Source organism: Anthonomus grandis, chromosome 4 (assembly GCF_022605725.1).
Source record: "Anthonomus grandis grandis chromosome 4, icAntGran1.3, whole genome shotgun sequence".
Lineage (NCBI taxonomy): Eukaryota > Metazoa > Arthropoda > Insecta > Coleoptera > Curculionidae > Anthonomus > Anthonomus grandis.
Genome location: NC_065549.1, coordinates 23,396,527 through 23,415,846, shown reverse-complemented (window position 1 = coordinate 23,415,846; position 19,320 = coordinate 23,396,527). Strand labels below are relative to the sequence as shown.

Genomic DNA, 19,320 nt, shown 5'->3' with positions numbered 1-19,320 from the left:
CACCCAAAAAGTCATGTTTCAATCAAATTAACGTAAATGAAGAAATTTTTGAGAAAATTTTAATATGCACAAACAAGTAACAATATTAATAATAAAGTGTTGATATTATATCTATACATCTACCATACACATAGGTAAAAAGAAAAAATACATATTTATTTTCTCTTGTAAACAAATATATTTAAGACTATTATATATTTAATAATATTTAAAATATATTTAACAAATACTTTAAACTTCTTTGTCCAACCTGCTAAATTTTTGGTGTTATCTATGTTCATTCCCGCTTTAGAAACCGCTGAAGTAGTTGCATATCTAACACTATGACTTAAATTGATTTGGCTTATAGACTGCGAATGCTTTTTTTTTAAAGGGTTTTCTATAAGTAAAAATTAAATTTTCTTCATTTTCTCGCGTTGTTTGTGTTGCCTCAATATACCTAAATAAGGCCCTTACAACACTTAAACCAGGTCGTTCGTTAAAAAGACCAAATTTTAAGACTGGTTGTTTACGACTATATTTTGAAGTTTTTAATATATCTGTTATAAATATATGTATACCATTTTCCTTGCGTGAAATATTTTTTAATTTAATTTTAGAACTAGTCTGTATTCCATGCCCCGAGGCTAACATCAATAAGATCAGGCGATCATTTTCGAGAGGCAACTTTTCTAAAGGACACCATTTTTCGATAAAATCTAAAACAATTATTGGATCCCATGTTACATTATACCTGGAAAAACTTGATTTAACTCGAAAGGCTTCCTTTAAGAAGCGCTTTATTAACAGTTCATCTGTATTAGAAATATTTAGTATTAACGATAAAACAGATCTGTGCGCGTTTAACATAGCATAAGCAATATTTTTATTAAAAAGACTACTTAATTAAAATTATATTACCGACGTTTGTATTATAAATATTCCGCTTTTTATTTTTACAATAGAGCCACCATTTTTGAACAGTTGCAGAATATTGCTTTAGTGTCGATTCACTTATTGATTTTAACATGATCGGTATGGCTTCTTCAGGAATCCCCTTTTCTATAAACGACCTCCTGATAATATTGATGCTGTTAGGGGTATGTTCTTCCACATCGGATGACTGGTTCTAAATGGAGACAAAAGGAGTTTTTTACTAGGTTCAAAAATCAAGGCTTTTGTTACTGAGTCTTGGTTTTTACTATTTATAAGATAATAGTGAAAATCAAGACTGATTAGGCCAATATGGCACTACAAGAATTCGCTTAGATTTATCTTCTACAATCTTTTTTAAAACAAGTCCTATTATAGGAAAAGGTAAAAGAAGAATAGGAAAAGGAAAATTTTGCGTAGAATTTCCAAGATGCTTTCCATTTAATTGTAAATGCATCTGATGTTATAGCTCCTAGATCTTTAAACCGTGAAATATATTTTTTGCAGTTTGTATTTGCTTTAGAAGCAAATAGATCAATCTAATATTGTCCAAATTGTCTTACCGTTTTTGACGCATCTGTATAAATTTCGTAAGCATATCTTTTACAACTAAAGTCATTAAAAGATTTATCTAGAGTTAGTTTCCACCATAAAAATTCCTGACGAATAACTTCGGACACCGATATCTTTGAGCTATAACTTTCGAACTCGAATTTATTTAATTCCAGAAATTTTTCTCGTTCTAACCTTCTAGTATGTAGCCACCCATATTGTAAAGCTGGACAAGCGGAAATTAACAACCCAATAACTCTAGATAAATCTCTAATTTTACATGTTCTTTTTTATGAAAATAAGTTTATAGCATTTTTAATTGTTTGTTTTTTATTCTTAGGAAGAGAAATTGTCATATTTTGACTATTGTAAATATATCTGAAATATTCACATACTTGTTCCGGCTTAAATTTAGATTTTTTCTTGTTTATTATAAACCCTAGTTAATGTAAAATAATCCACTCTTTTCTACTTCCTGATTAGTCTTTCCCAATAAAAAAATGTCATCTTAATAATGTACCCAAAATACCTATTAGGCAGAAATAATTAAATATTGGCTTTAGAAGCTTAGCAAAATCGTAAGGAGCTGTTGATAACCCCATAGGCAGGCAATTAAATTCATAAAGTTTATTTTCAAATTCAAACCTAAGATATTTTTTATGTTTGTTATTTATAGCTACCATATAATCTGAACAGTTTTATAATTGTCTAATTTAAAATGAGGGGGACTTAGAAATTTGTTTACACTTTTTAAGTTTAAAATAAAACGTTTGGATTTATTGGATTTTGATATAAGAAAAAAGGGCGACAAAATCTGGCTTTTAACGGTTTACATTTCCTTACTACCCCTTTGCTGACTAATTCTTATATATATTATTATATTCTTATAGTTATATAATTTAATATTTGATGTTGATGGCAGTTGTTTCGACGATGAATAGATCTTTTTTATTTCTTTCTGTTCTTTATTGGTTTTTAACCTTATTAAATTTCTCTGCAAAATTTTTCCCACACAGCAATTCATCTGGTTTACTTTCTTTAATAATTTTTCTTAGTGTGGGGTTCATATGAGCTTCTATATGATATTTTCGATTTGTAGAAAGCATATGAAATACGTCACATAGAATTTTACCGATATCCACTATACTAGGTAAAATTTTTTCATTTAAATTATCCTGAACTGTTTCTGAGGGAGTTATATTTTTTTGCAAAATTTCATTAATTCCATTGGCAACCGAAGCAAGTGCCACTCCAATGTGTTTTGAATGGTAGAAACATATTTCAACAATCATCCTTTTTCATCGACTCTTCTAGAGATGCCTCCGACTCTGGATTTAGCAGAGAAGCCCGTAAACCAGGAATATTTTGAGGGATTAAGATTAAATAGTTAAATATTTGTACGTACCAACGGTCTGCTAGAGCCTGAAAACTGGCTCACTTCCTCTTGGTACCTCGCCCAAAAGTCTCAAAACTTCTAGATTTTTTTCTTGGCGTTGTTGTTCGCACGAGGGAGACCTACCAGACTCATTAATCATAACCTCTAGTTCTAAATATTGCGGTGTTTGCTCATTGCTACTTCTAGGGCTAGCATTCTCTGAATCAGATGTATAGCTTGGTTTACTTAAAATATTATCGGTTACTTACCTATGCAGAAAACAGCTATATTATACTTATTTTAATAATATTAAGCTGTTATTATGGGTTTAACGGTTTTACCCAAAATTTCATTATTTTCTTTGTTTAATTAAAAAACATGAAAAGGTTTTAACGGTTTTAGCCTATGCTTTTTAATTGGGTTGAACAGTTTTACCCAAAATTAGCATTTTTAAAACACTTACTACTGCTTGTATTCCTGTTTTTGTTGCTTCCTCTCTAATATCTCACTATCAATAACACTTCTACGTATTTTCAGCATTTTATTTAAATAATAAGCTCGTTATAAGTTAAAACAAAATTTGTATTTACTCGGCAAAGCACAACAGCGTAATGATTCACATATGGTAAGGGATGGGACTAGCAGGTAACATTCTTGTTGGATTTTTATATGAGTCAGCTTTAAAATGTGCTCGACAAAATTTCGATAGTGTGCCTACGTGTGTAATCTAATTGGATAAGTATAGCGAAATATAATATTGCATCAAGAGTAGAAAAAGAACTCGTTAAAAAATGTCTTATTACCATATATTTTTGCTTACTATTCGCTTATACTTCAGCCGATTTCGTTTCGTTTCAGTTCGGTGGATTCTATGCCGTTTAAAATGCTGTATCAGCCTGAATCCACATTGATATGTAATTACAGATCCGTTGGGACCACGTGATTGCTATCAGCCAATAAGAGACCCAAAATGTTTTACGTACGTACGTGAAGGAAAACACCGATAGAAGTTGGTTAATTCGATTCGTTTTCCAAATAATTTTGCCACTCCAAGGTTTCCTAGTACATATGGAAAAGAACCAGGGTTTTACCTTCGAGCTTTGTGCCAAAGAAGACAATATTTTAACATTAATGGCCTCTATAAGATCCGAGAACCCCTTTACAATCAGGGCGAAACAATAGGTTGAAGCAATTGTGGGACGTCAAAACTGTAGACACCAAAAACTCGAGTAAAAATATTACGTCATTTTACGGATACGCTTACCTCTAGTGGATGGGATAAAAGTCACGGTTAGGCTTGACAGCCTCACGTAGCCGTAATTATGTACCAATGTGGATTTAAGCTCACACTTAGGGTAGCCATTTGATATGCGAAAGCATGACGTCGATAAAATATTCATTATTACCAGACATTTTAGCTCACTCATTTGCTGGTACGTCAACCGATATTTTTTTTTTATTGAATAAATATTTTAATGCTGCTTATAATGATGTGTTACACGATGGGGTTCCTATTTGACGTATCAAAGTAAGGTTAGCTGGAGATGAGGAGGTAATTGGCAGAACTTTGTCAAATAAAAAATTAAACGTCCCCCTGTGTATCTAGATTATCTCATTTTTGTTTTTAACCCTTAAGCCCAAATACTGTGTAGTTTGTCCGACATACGATTTCCCCGCAAAAACATGGAACATCATAGATACCACGTACTGGATTACTTATCTAATGGAAGGTTATCGTTATTATAAAATTTTTGCCGAAAGATACCAATAATTTTAGAATACTGACAGTCAGAGCAAGCAATTATGCAAATTCTATAAAATTTAAAATACAAGGATTTACAACAAAATAGCCTAAATTAGGGCCCTCAAACAAGATGAACTACTTAAAATCTAGACAGTATGATGAGAATATTAAACCGAACGTAAGTAGAACCGAAATAAACCCTACGAATCAACTTTAACTACACAATACGAATAGTACAAAAACTAGGAAAATAATTAACCTATTTACATTTTCATAATACTCCTCCCCTCCCAAGTTTGATCGTCCCAATCAATCAACACCTCCAGGGTCAAACATGGGACCACCTAAGTCATGATAGGGCGCTAACCGGATGATGTTTACAATTTTCATCTTCGTTGTCGGATGTCGCTGGATACGGTACACCATATCGTTGATTCTGGTGATTACATGGAATGAACCTTCCCAATCCTTCTGGAGCTTTGGTGACTTGCTCTTCGTCCTCCGTGGATTGTATAACCAGACTTAATCCCCAGGATTAAAACCGGTAAAATTTGCCTTTATGTCATAACGTGATTTCATTCTGTTACTTTCTAGGTGAAATTTATCCCGTGCTTGTTTGTGAACAATTTGCAAACGCTCTTGTAAATGGTCGACGTACTCCGCAAGGGTTTCAGACTTAAGGGGTCTCCCAGTAAACGAAGTTTATCACCGAGGACAATTCTGGAACAGTACTTCAGCTACTGTCGTTGCTTCTTGGTTTGGAATTCGATAAACCTCGGGCCACTTACTAAAGTAATCCATAGCAACAAGAGCGTATCGGTTTCTGGAGCTACTAGTAGGAAATGGTCTAGCTACGTCTGGTCATTCGTTCAAAGAGTGCACCAACAATACTGCATCATCTTTTGACTTTTACTTGACGAACATTGCTCACACTATCAGCTCCAGCGTTTAACATCTTCAGCCAGTAAAACCGTTCTCTCACTTTTGCCAAGGTCTTACTAACTCTAAAATGGCGTCCGCCAACAACAGTTCATGAAGAGCTTCAAGAACTTCAGGAATCCGTTTTCGAGGAAGAGCTGTCAGATGTCTTTTCTTTTCTATCTACGCTCTCCCAGACTCTTTTTAGCAATCCACCTTGTATAACCAACGAATTCCATTAAGACCAATATGCTGTTAGTTCTGGAGATTTGTCAGAAATATCTTTCCATTCTGGTTTTGAAATTTCTCGAGATTTCAGTTTGTAAATAAGACCAAATACTGGGTTAAAAAAAGATAAACTAGCTACGTCCCACTCTTCAGAACTATTAAGGCCAATACGATTACAAGTAAATATCTCTGGATGCTGTTATGATTCCTTTTTAAGACACTGTTGACATGTTTTAATACAGGGTCTTCTCGATAAACCATCGTCGTTTTGGTAATATTCGCCTTTCCTATGTTCTATTGTAAAGTGATACTCTTGTAATCGTTGAAGCCACCTTGCTGTTTGTCCTTCGGGATTTTTGAACTCAAACAGCCATTTCAGAGAAGCATGGTCAGTCCTAAGGATAAATCGTTGACCATACAAATATTTATGGAAATGTTCAATAGTTTTTACTGCTGCCAATAGCTCTCGTCCGGTGACATGGGTGAACCATAGTTTCTTTCTGGTTCTAATATCGTTTTACTGAAGTAAACTATCATTTGCTCGCCATCTTCATATTTTTGTGATAGGACGGCTCCAATTCCAACATTGCTTGCATCGGTATCCAAAATAAAAGTTTCTCCAGGAATCGGGTACGTTAAAATTGTAGATGTGCACGATGCTCTTTTAAGCTGTTGAAATGATTCTTCACAGTTTGCTGACCAACTAAATACCATTTTGTCCTCCGTGAGTTTATATAGAGGCAAGGTTAGCGAAATTTCTTACAAATCTTCTGTGTAATAGGTATAAAGGCCCATAAAGCTTCTTAACTGGTGTTTATCAGTGGATGTGGCCAATTTTCGATTGCTTCTACTTTATCTAGATCAGTCTTGACACTTTTTTCTGATATTACATAGCCAAGCTATGGAACATCTTTTTGAAAAAGGCAGCATTTTTTAGGACTTTTCTGACCTCTCGGAGCTTAACAAATACCTTGAATATTCTTTAAATGATCTTCAAATGTTTTTCCCAGTATGATGAAGCCATCCAGATAAACTAAACATGACAACCCAGGTCATTCCACGTAACATAGTTTCCATAAGTCTCTGGCCTCAAAGGTGGCTGGTGCATTGCAGAGTTTAAAGGGCATGACTGTAAACTGCCAAAGTGTTCAATCTCCAATCTCCAGTAGAGATTGCAGTATTTTCCTTATCTTCTGGGTGCATCTTTACCTGCCAGTAGCCACTCTTCAAATCGAGCGTTGAGAACCAATGCGAACCTGATAGCGTATCCAGGATGTCGTCAATTCTTGGTAGGGGATAACTGTCTTTCTTGGTAATGTCATTTAGTCGCCGATAGTCTACAATACAAAATCTGGTAGATCCGTCCTTCTTCTTGTGTTTTCATTTCTTGAAGCATTGTTGTTAGCGAGGTGCTTGTTTTATCGAAGCGTTGCCTGCAGTGTTAATTCGATGCTGCACCAAATCAGTACTTCCCAGGTCATTATCGTGCAAGGAAAACACATCTTATTTTCCTTCAAGAAGACGTTGCACTTTACTACACTGGTCCATGGTTAAATTAGCAGAAGATTCTTCAAATAGGTTTTGTAAACATACTATAATATAGAAAAAGGTCTGGTTCAATAACGAGCTACGATGTTCGGCTTCACTATGTATAGTACGACTTGATCCTGTATCCACCACCATCTCACATTCACGGCCGCATATTTTTCTTGGTACTACCAAGCTTTCTCCAGAACGTGGAAGTCGGTTTAGTTTAATACGTGGGGCTTGATAACGCCCAGCTAGCTTGTGCCCCATAAAGCTGACTAGTTTTCAGCTGAGAGGTTTTCCTTGTTCCTTGGGCCTCTCAAAGGTTTGGGGTTTTGACGTTTAAGGTGCTCATTATAATTCCAATATTGGAATGATTTTTCAGGTTTTCTACCTAAAAATGACTCAATCTTCTTTAGACGGTGTTCGAGATCACATTCCGAAGTTCTGATTTGTCTTATTCGTGTCTTCCTTCTAGTTACTTGAAAAGCTCTGGTCCATGGACCAAAGCTTCTGAAATACTTTTATGATGAGCCATCTTCAAAGCATGGTTAGTATCTGAATCTCGAACCCCGTCAATAAAACAATTTATAGAAATTTATTCTCGGAACTCTTTTTGGGCTGAATGTTAAGCCAGATTTACTAATCGAGTAACAGACTGTTGGAGTCCTCCCTCGGGTTATTGTCTCCTAGATTTCAATTGAGCCTGGTACACTTGTTGTAAATGGGCTTCACCATATCTCATCTTTAAGGTACGCACCAGTACGTTGAAATTGAGCTGATCAGATGACATCATTCTTAATATTTCTGAAGCTTCTCCTCAAAGGCATAACTTAAGATTGATTGCCCTTTCGTCGTTATCCCAGCGATTTTCTTTAGCAGGGGCCTCAAACTGATTCAGGCAAATACTCCATGCTTTTTTGCCATAGAATTTTGGTGGCTTCACTTTCACCATTGTTTGCATTCCAGGATAGGGATGAAGAGGAGCGCACTTTACTTTCATCTTTTGTTTGTGGATCTTTTTTTGTACTTGCCCCAATTCTTCTTTCACTGCTGCTTCGAAGTTAGTCATTAATTATTTCTGATTCATCTCCAGATCTTCTCTAAGTTGTAAAACTGTTCCTTTTGTTTTCTGTCTCGTTCGTCCTTCTCCTTTTTAAGATTATCTTTTAAATTAGTGAGTAATCTTTCATGAGGTCTTCATTTTCTTTCTTTAGTTCATCTTTTATGGTCCTAATCAGGTCCTTCATTTTCCTTCTTTAGGTCGGAGTTAATTGTCTTTGGTAAATCTTCCTGTTTCTTGTCTCGTTCTTTTTGTTTACAGTCTCCTTCTTCCCTCTGTTTTCGGTCTCGTTCCTCTTGTTCTACTTTTTGCTCGTCAAACTTCTTTAATAGCAGCTTCATCAATTGCTCGGTCTCCATCCTGGCCAGACTTTCTGTTAAAGGCATCCACTAATATGAGCTTCCAAATATCCCACTTCTGATACCAATCGTAATGAAATTCGGGAACGCACTTTTATTGGCAACGTCAAAAACACTAACCTAACTCGCCTTGACTATCGTTTCTTTCCAAGATAAAAACTTGTTTCCAAGGTAAAAATTGAATTAACAATTAAAACTGAATAAAATGTTAAGAAGCGCGTTCTTTTTAAAGCCCGATGGAACAGGTTCAAAATATTTGGAATTTTCTTCATTGTTTTTGCTGAAAAAAGACCAATAATTTTAGGAAAATACTGTCAGTGAAAGCAAGCAAGTATACAAATTGTAGGAAAACTTAAAATACAAGGATATAAAATATTATAACCTAAATTGGGCCCCTGAAACAAGATGAACTACTTAAAAAGTAGACTATGATGAAAATATTAAACCAAACGTAAGTAGAACCCTAAATAAACCCTACGAATCAACTTGAGAATACGAATAAATTACTATAAAACTAGGAATAATTAACGTATTTACATTTTCATAATCATATTTTAACATCTGTATCAAAGTAAAACTAATTTTTCCGTAAACAAAAAACGTATATTGAATTCAAACAACCATAGTTAATTAATTTATTTCTTTCCTTTAAGTAACATCATAGCCAACTCTTCAGTTTCGTTTACGTTAAGGTCGTTGCACAACTGTTCAGTTCTCTGCTTCTTCTTTCTTTTTAGAACGGTTTCTAGGTTATCTGGCCCTTTGGATTTCCTCTTTTTAGCTCTATAGTAACCCAAAATTAAAACTCTCTAAATTGAACAATATATTTCAAACTACCTTTTGATATTTTTAGCCTCCTTATCCTCGACAAGCGCATCTCCATCACTAATTTCCATCTCAACATCTTCACCAGTTTTGGCACCATAAATTTTGTCTGGGTCTGGAAGCCAGGACAAATCTGGACCTATAAACACATGTTTTAATATTAATTTACTAAAAGAAATACCAAAGTAGATTATCGAAAAATGCTTTTTTAAGGTTTATAATTTTAGATTATATTTGAAGGGACCCCGGGTTAATAAAACTAGTTTTTATTGTATTACCTTCATCTTCACTTTCGCCAAAATCATCCTGTTCATCTTGCTCCCTTTCTTTCTTCTTCAATTCCTTAAGTTTTCGTTTTTCTTCCTTGTGTTTCGCTTTAACTTTCGCCTTAAATACTTGTTTATCGAATTTGTCCTCTTCTCTCAAAACCAATTTTGCCTTTTCAATGTCTGAAAGAAAAATTAATTGAACTTCTTGCTTATTTTTTAAGACGATTATTTCTACCTATTCCGGCGACGTCTTCGTTTTCATATTCTCTGGCTAATTCGGATCGCTTTTCTTTGCTTCCATGAACAATATCAGCGCCGCCTTCATCGTCAAAAATAATTTTCTTATTCGCCACGATGTTTTTCTTTAACATTTTCTTTACTACGGCGGCTTTTGTTATTGCCTTTTTGTTTTTGCTTCGACCTTAAAACAAATATATTTTTTATTTAGTACAATTTGCCACTGAATAAGTGAGCAGGTTAGTCGTTAATCAAAAACTAATCTTTAGCAGAGGGTATGATAATTTTCTCATCTCTCCTACAAAGTCAATGTTGCAGCTCTAATATGTAAGTTTATTAAAAAGTGCTGTTAATTCTAAATACAACCATGCTTTTAGAATATCATTCAAATAAATGTAAACTATTGAAAAAATTGAATATATTAATAGATCTACGGCTAAAGAACACATTTTTTTTTGTATAAATTTAGTTGGTCCTTCTAGAGTTTTAAATAAATTATCTAATAAAGCAATTAGGTCTTTTTTAGCTATAGCAGGATAATTCACAACTATGGAATAAATTAATAGTACATTGAGTATAAAAAGAATGCAAGTACCAAAAAGGTTTAGAAGCTAACAACTAGTTCTACAGTTCAGCTAGTTTGATTGTACAATCTCGCCATGGAAAAAAAAGATCTATAAATTCTACATATACATGTTTTCAGAGAAACAAATTCGCAACCTCTATGAGAATCAGGCCAAATTAAATAAAATACTACATAAAATAGCCCTAAAAGAAAGTACAACTTTCCGTAACTGTAATAATTCAGAATTAGACGGTATTAATCACTTATTTGCATGCAATGAGAATAACACGGAAATTGCTTACATATGAATATATAACCGTCAAAGGCAAACCAAATTCCTTGAAATATTGTATTGTACTGTATTTTAGAATCGGAAAGTGGATTTAATATAATAAGATCTATGAAAGTATGGGAAAGAATCGGTCTGTACTAATAGGTTGGGCATCTCTATACAATTCCTTAAGTGTCCTTGCTTCATTGTGTATGTTTCTAAAACTAGGGGCTTGAAACGAGTGTCCCTGCCTTAAATGTTTAGTTTAAGGAAAATTCATAACAATTGTTTAAAATAATTTATGATTGTATAAGGTTATGGTTTTCAGACACACTAGCGTATCCAAAAAATGGCTGAAAGCTACAACGAAGTCATCCACACAAAAAATATATTTCCTCAACATATATTAATTTTTATTTTTTTCAAAGAACTTTTAGTTCCTGCATTTATTCAAAATGTACCAAAATAAACACGAAATTATTGATATTCTTTAGTTACTGAATTTTTCTGCTTCTTAATCAAGATTGTTGGTTAAAGCAAATAAGTTGTGTCCAACTACAAATGAGGTATATATATATATATATATATATATATATATATATATATATATATATATATATATATATATATATATATATATATATATATATATTATATATATCTGTATATATAGATATATAGATCTTTCCATTTCCATTTTCCGTTTGATTTTATATTTGACAAAGTTCTTTCAATCACCTTCTCACCTCCAACTAACCTCATTTTGATATGCTAAGTGGGAACCCCATCATGTGGCACATCATTGTAAGTAGCATTAAAATGTCTATTCAACAGTGCCAAAAATAAATAAATCGGTGGACATACCATCGAATAGTGACCAAAAATGTGGGGAATAATGGATATTTTATCGACCTCAAACTTTTGTATTTCAAATGGTTAACCTAAGTGTGATACATAATTTTAAAGGGCATAATATAATCTCCAATCTAACCAAACTAAAAAAAAAACACAATCGGTTGACGTATAAGCGAATAGTAAGCAAAAATGTATGGTAGCAAAAGACATGTATGAACTTAAACTTTGGTAGGTCAAATCGTTACCTCATAGTGTCACACATTATTTTAAATGGCAAACAATTTTACTTCGCCAAAAAAATTGATGTAAGTTGAAGCGATTTACCAGTGAAAATGTATGGTAATAAACAGTTCATTGAGTTAATTTTTTTTTGAAATATGCATCTATTATTTGAATAAAACTAATACTAATAAGAAAATAACTAATACTATTTTGAAATTCTTTCCAAAATTGTTTGCAGTTTAATATTTTACTAGTATTTTTTTCAATACCTAATAGGTACAAAAATAACACTGCAGTAACTAGTATAACTCTTTAATATATTTAAAAACCAGTTGATTATTATTAACCGGCAACTGCAGATACTGAGATAATGAAAATACGGACCTTTTTCAACAAAATCATATGTGAATATGTGTGAATATTTGTTAAATTAATGTATGAGCAGGAATTTATGGCAACGAACTCATCAGGCCATTTTTTTTTATGAAAATTTCACTGGACAAATTTAATTAGACCTCGAAAATATGTATCTATAAATATATATCATCCAGTCCAAGTGGATGAAAATGGTGTTGAATGGGAATACCACGAAAATAATGAGTATTTCCAAGAAGATTCCCCGCACTACGGTTTGACAGTTTGAGAGTGGCTTAATGAACAGCTTCCAGGGATGTCGATTGACAGGCGTAATGCAATTGAATGGCACGGTCGCCTGACTTAACATCACTAGATTTTTTTTCTTTGAGGGTATTTAAAAAGCAAAGTTTATAAAACCCCGTCTGAAAATATTAATGATTTAAAGGATCGAATTACTAGCGAATGTATAGATATTAGCGGACAAACACTTACCAATGTTCGTGAGGAATTTAAAAACAAACATTATTGTTTTCTCGCAAATAACGGATCACATTTTAAGGACCTAATAAAATAAATTCTGTGAACTGATTAAATTATTTATTTTTTTAAATTCCTTTTTACACCCTTCCTGTTTATAAGTCTATAAACTCACATTTTTTATACACCATTGGGTGGTAGATTAAATGACCTTTAAAATAAGTTATCACACTATAGGATAGGTATTTGACCTACGAAAGTAGGACGTCGATAAAATATTTATTATTACCAGACACTTTAGCTTACTATTCGCTGATACGTCAACCGTTTTGATTTTTTGGCACTGTTGAAGAGACATTTTAATGATGCGTCACAAGATGGGGTTCCCATTTGACATATCAAAGTGAGGTTAGCTGAAAGTGAGGAGGTGATTGGCAGAACTTGGCAAATATAACATTAAACATTAAACATCCCCCTTGATATCTAAATTGACCTGTTTTTGTTAAGAGTGGTTGAAGTGGTGAAATGAAAGCACTGTATATGTAGCGGGTGACCTAATAAGACTGTTCTTGGCCATATCTCAGGAACCGTGCGTCGTACGACTTAGGGCTATAAAAATTGGGTAAATCGATCATAAAGAATCGCTGAAGAATATTTTCAAGTTTTAAAAATGACCATTAGAGGTAACAGCCATCTTAAATTTTAAAATTGCATTTTCTTTAAAAGTCGCATAATAAACTAAACATGTTTTTTTCACATTTTTAAAGAGAACCAGTTTATCTATCATTTATGTAAAAAAAATCAGTTATTTCAGAAACAAAAATGGTTGGACCGATTTTAACAAATTTGGTATTGTTGAAAAAAGGATTCCCTTGGCAATAAGAATCACCCAAAATACAGTTAATTTAGTTGAGGTCTTCTCCGACAGGAGCCTAGTTTTGACACCACGGTCCAAAATCGTAAAAAAAAAACAAAAAAATTAAAGGGAATGATATAACTTTTTTCTTTATGAAAAAGTAGCCAAATAACATCCAAAAAAACAGTAAAAACCGTTTTTTAAAATCTCATTTCTAACCTCAAATATTGGGCAAATGAGGTTATTGGATCTTTGAAGACTCGCGGCAAGGATCGCACAGTAAATTTACCGAACCTTTAAAAATTTAGCAACAAAGTCTAAAAACTTAACTATATTCAAATTCAATCAAAATACAACTTAAACATCAAAATTAGATAAAAATGCTTAATTTGTATCTTCAATTTACTTTAAATACCTAGTTCAAATCAAATCAGTTCCTACAAGTGACAACCTAACTTAATAACTACTAACATTTATTAGAAACATAACCTCAGAAAATCTGGTTAGTACTGACTAGTAATACTTACTACTGAGTTCATGTTTTTTTTTACATTTGTTGCTATTTTTTTCTACACCCCTACCATATTCATAGTTTCAAAGACCAAGCTATAAGTTGACAGTTAGTCAAGGTTTTCAAAGACCATTTTATCCAAAACAATCCAATCCATACAGTAACCTACAAAATTCATCAAACCCTTAGTCAAGACCCGGCAATTTTGGGTCCAATCAACAAAATCAGTTTCGTCCTTCCGTAATTCAACGGAAACCCAAATCATCAATCGCAAAGAACTCATCTGATGAATTTTGAAGACAACTTATTTTATGAAAATAATTACTACGACGAAACAAATTATCCTTACAATAGTTTCGAAACTTACGACTATTATTCTGATAATAGTTACAGTAGTTTCCCAGATCAAACTTATGACGATTTTTCAACCCAGTGATTATCCAATTGAGCAGACTCTTTAACTAATTGAAAATCAGTACACTGATAATTTTATGATTAAACAAAACTAAAATTTTCTATTGGTGGCAAACCAAAACCATCCACCCAATCAACTCCAAATGAAACAAAATTTCGCTCAGATTACAGCGCAAATTCAAACCCTACAAATCAACAACCCTTTGTCGGAACACAATCCCAAACAAAGCATTCTTTAAGCAATTTACACATAGTTAGCTCCAAAAACCTGTACTGTATTCACGATGCAAAAAAGTACAAGTTACTCATGGACACAGGAGCAGGAATTTCTGTTTTTAAAGATCCCATTGCAGAAAACTTTAAAGAACGTTTTTCTGAAAATGTTGTTGTTCAAGGCATAACTGATCAAATTTTAATTCAAGAATCCTTTTAATATTAACAACCTTTGTAAAGTCTATATTTGTAATCCTACCTTATAAACTTACAAGCCCTTACTCTTCCAGAGTTCGACTGAAGGATAGATTTTTGCCACTGGCTAATAAACATGGTAACAGAAAATCCTCAATTTATTCCAAATGTGTTTTGGACTGACGAGGCCACCCTCGATAGCGATCGACAATTAGACTTACATAGTATGTACCTTTTGGTATTTACTCGAAATAATCCGCGCTGGATTAGGGAAGTCCAGCATAAAGGGAGAAATAGTGTAAATTTTTGATGTGGAGGGCGAATTGTTGGTCTATTTATTTTGAACGGTCGATTAAATGGCCGTATATACTTCGATTAAATTTCTTAAAACATTTTTTTGCAATTTTAATGGGACATATTCCGCTGACCTTCCGCCATAATATGTTTTTCCAGCACGATGGTTCTTCCGCCCCGCCCATGATGCCCTTGCTGTTCGCCAGTATTTCGATGCCATATTGCCTGACCGTTGGATCGGAAGAGTAAGCTTCTTCTCTTGGCCTCCAAGACAAGTATTTAGCACAAGAATTTTTAGTTGTTTCCTTTTACAATAATTCTGTTTATAATTATGCACATATTAAAACTTGATTCCTAATTTAACCTAATTGTCTCCTGATTTAACCTGTCTTGATTTTTATCTCTAAAAAAGAAATAAAGATATAGTCTTTGCAACAATTTCTTTTTCTATCCATGGGTTTTAAATATTAAAAACTTTTTATTAAAAAACGGTTCAGCAATTCAGTAAACTAACTTTAATATAATTATACATAAAATATTAAAGTGACCTAATAAGTTCAGGATACGTTTAGTCCCTTTGGAGTAACATGAATGTTCTGAAAATATAAATTTTTTAATGATTGAGCATTTGAGGCTAAGAACGAGATTTTGAAAAACGGTTTTCATTCGGTTTTTTTGATTGAGTCATACCATTCCATTTTATTTTTTTAGGATTTTGAGTCATGGTGTCAAAACTAGCCTCCTGGCGGAAAAGGATTAAACTAAATTCATTGTAGTACGCTCTTTTCAACGATACTAAATTTGTTCAAAATCGGTCAAGCCGTTAGTTAAGGCAGGTTATTGCAGAAACAATTAAACGCACCCGATCACCTTTGTTTTTGAAACAACTAATTTTTTTACGAGGATGATAGAGAAAGTGGTTTTCTTTAAAAATTAAAAAAAAACTTTTTAGTTTATTATTCGACATTTAAAGAAACTACAATTTTAAAATCTAAGATGGCAGTTACGCCCTCTGGTGGTCATTTTTAGTACTTGAAAATATTTTTCAGCGATTCTTTATAACAAATTTACTTCATCATGTTTTTTACCCCTAAGTCATACGACGAACGATTCCTGAGATATGGCTGATGAATGGTCTTCTTGGGTTACCCGGTATATATATTTATTGCTACTACCTGGTATCTAGTTAGCATAATTGTATAACTATACAGGATTTTAATTAGTGGTAAAAAAGGTACAAATATTTTGGGTGTCAAAAATGTGTTTTACTATCAGTTTCTAGCACAATTTTCGCAGAAATATTGGTCTAAATTTTATCACAGATTACTATGGTAGAGAAACAAACTTTTTAGACTTTAATTAACTTTTTGTATCATTGATCATTTATCATTTATAAACAAAAACGGCCTGATTTACTTTTGTGGTGAAATTTCTCTTGGGAAACATTGTTGAATTAAGTTAAGTTAACCTTGTTATTTGCCAGATTGTTGTTTTGTAGTTGTAAGCATTATAACGTGTATATAAATTTAAGTAACACCCTATATAGGTAAAACGAAATTTTGTATAAAGTTAAATTTGTCAAATACACTCATTAAGATGGTCAAGGCAACAAGAAAAAAAAAGCTGTTTGTATTAAATAAATAGTTTAAACTCTTTAAGAGGTATTTGGTAAACTGAAAAATTTATCCAGTACAATTTTTGCTGCCAGTGAGAATTTGTTTTAATTGTGCAACATAGTCAATATGGAAAGGACAGTTACGAGCTGCTAATATGAATACCCGACACGTCGCAAAAAGTTGTTGCAGAGATTTGAAAAGACTCGTGATGTGTGAGCAAAACATTCTGATCCACCGAGAGCAACAGCACTCTTACATGATAGGTTTATACACCTTCAGACGAAAATCGAATATTACTGTCAACCGAGAAGTGAGCTTTAAGATGTTTATGGTATAAGTGTCATTGCTCAAACAATAAGGAATAGGTTACATGAAGATCCTTACCTTACCCGAGATTAACCGAGACCCGTTAGAGTTCCAGTACTTCTCGTGGAAAACGCACAAAGAGATTGGGATGGACCGAAAAACATGAGAATTGACAAGAGCGTGAATGCGCACACATTCTTTTTACCCATAAATCAAGGTTTGGTTTACTTCCATATTCAAGAAGGCTGAGAATTAAGCGAACACTTGGAACGGGTCTTGCTTGCCAACCATTCAAGAAGTTGACAGGTACCAAGGCGGAAGTTTAATGTAATATCGAGATGAAATTGTGAAACCCATTTTTCATCCACGCGCTACAGAACTACGTGAAAACTCTGTAATTATGCATGCCAATGCACGTCCAGTTGTTGCAAGAACTGCTAAAAACTTTTTGGAGCAGCACAATATTCAGATATTGTCATGGCCTACTCAATCTCCCGACTTAAATTCTATCAAGCACGTTTAGGGCATGTTGAAAAGGCGTATTTTAACTCAAAGAATAGTGTTACTCGTTGTTAACAACCAGGGTGGCCATGCACCCATTAATGAGATTTTTTCTCTTGTATTGGCTTTCTTTTAATGTTGTTTTTTCTAATTTTCAATATTTTACTTGTCTAATTTGTAATACATTATTATCCCCCGATACACTACTTTGTTTGCATTCTTAATAAATTAATAATCAGCAGTTTTTCCAAAATAAATTCAGATGTATTTAATTTCAATAATTTTCAAATTTTCATTTTAATACCTTTGTCCCCTAGACCATTTTGATGTGTGTAGTTAAGGTGGGAAGCATGCTTCAACTTCAGATTATCTATTCATATTTAATGTAAATTATAATAAAAACATTATTAGTTCAATTTAAAAAAATTACTTTTATAAGCATTTTAAATAAATAGATTTTATGTAAACATCTAAACATTCCGTTTAGTTAGTATTAAGTATTAGACTTAATATTAATAATTTTGGTATTATTTTAGATATTTTCAAAAAACTTTATCTGAAATTGAGATTATATAAACAACGTACATAGAAATTTCTATTCAAATATACTAAAATAAATATACAAAAAATAAAAATATATAAAAAGTCTTTCAATTTTTTTCAGACTTTTTCAAATCAATACATTCAATTCAATTCAAATACATTAAAATTCTATAAGTACGGCCATTTTAGTGTAAGTACTTTTGGTTACAAACAGTTTACATTTTTAAAGATTCCACAAAGCTTTTTGGAAGAAATTCTATATATCTAAAATTTAGCCACTTCATAATGTATGGGTAGTTTATTTTAACATCGAAGATTGTATAGAAAAATAAATGTGCAATAAATACATACCAATTGATAAATCCAAAATTCCTACATTCTTAGGAATTTCAATATCATGATCTCGACGTTTGATTTGCAAAACATCATCCTCCTCCTCTTCACCGTCGTCACTATTGTCCATTGCGAAATTTGACGTTTTAGAGTGTTCTTGTGTTTTTTTCTTTTTCTGTGTATCCTCATTAACTTTTACTTTATTACCCGAGTCTACTTTTGTTTTACTTCTGATTTCCACTGCATAATCACTGTCACTATCTTCATTTATATTTGCCTTATTTACTTTTAAGGCCATTATATTTTCTGGTTTAACAACATCCTCGCCACTTTCTTCAGCAGAATCGTTAAAGTACTGTTTTGTATTTAACGAGTTCATATTATCATTTTCATTTTTAACAGAATCTAACTCTGCGCGAACTTCTTCTTTTCTATTTTGTAAACCAATTGTTTTTCTATTCATTCTATCTAAGAATCTAATCCGAGGTGGAACCGCTAATCCAATACTTTTAGAGAATGCCTCCAAGTCTAAAGCTCGAACATCGAATACGTCTTTCTGTTTCATTAAATGAATTGCCTTCGCATAGTGACCTACTGCCCTCTGGGCTGTATCTTTTAATGTAGGATCTCTGGCCAAAAAAGCTTCAATTTTTCGGATTGGATTCTGAAGCTGTGCAGGATTAATACTGAAATAAATTAACATCTAACTTAATTTTCCATAGATAATTCATTGAAGCCTTGTACCGCTGATTGAATACTTGGGGATAAGCGTAACCTTATAG

General features: G+C 32.9%; 1 protein-coding gene across 2 annotated transcripts in view; it reads right to left on the bottom strand.

Moving 5' to 3' along the window:
• Nucleotides 1-9,259: 9,259 nt before the first annotated feature.
• The window catches only part of LOC126735357 (probable ATP-dependent RNA helicase DDX10), a 49,885-nt gene continuing 39,824 nt past the window's right edge, over nucleotides 9,260-19,320 (bottom strand). For both annotated transcript variants that reach the window (XM_050439321.1, XM_050439320.1), the window contains 5 exons: nucleotides 18,557-19,224; nucleotides 10,008-10,193; nucleotides 9,782-9,952; nucleotides 9,516-9,642; nucleotides 9,260-9,461 (listed from right to left, as the gene is read on the bottom strand). In XM_050439321.1, coding sequence (XP_050295278.1) covers nucleotides 9,314-9,461; nucleotides 9,516-9,642; nucleotides 9,782-9,952; nucleotides 10,008-10,193; nucleotides 18,557-19,224 — 1,300 coding nt within the window. In that variant the 3' untranslated portion in view covers nucleotides 9,260-9,313. The remainder of the gene's footprint in view (nucleotides 9,462-9,515; nucleotides 9,643-9,781; nucleotides 9,953-10,007; nucleotides 10,194-18,556; nucleotides 19,225-19,320) is intronic.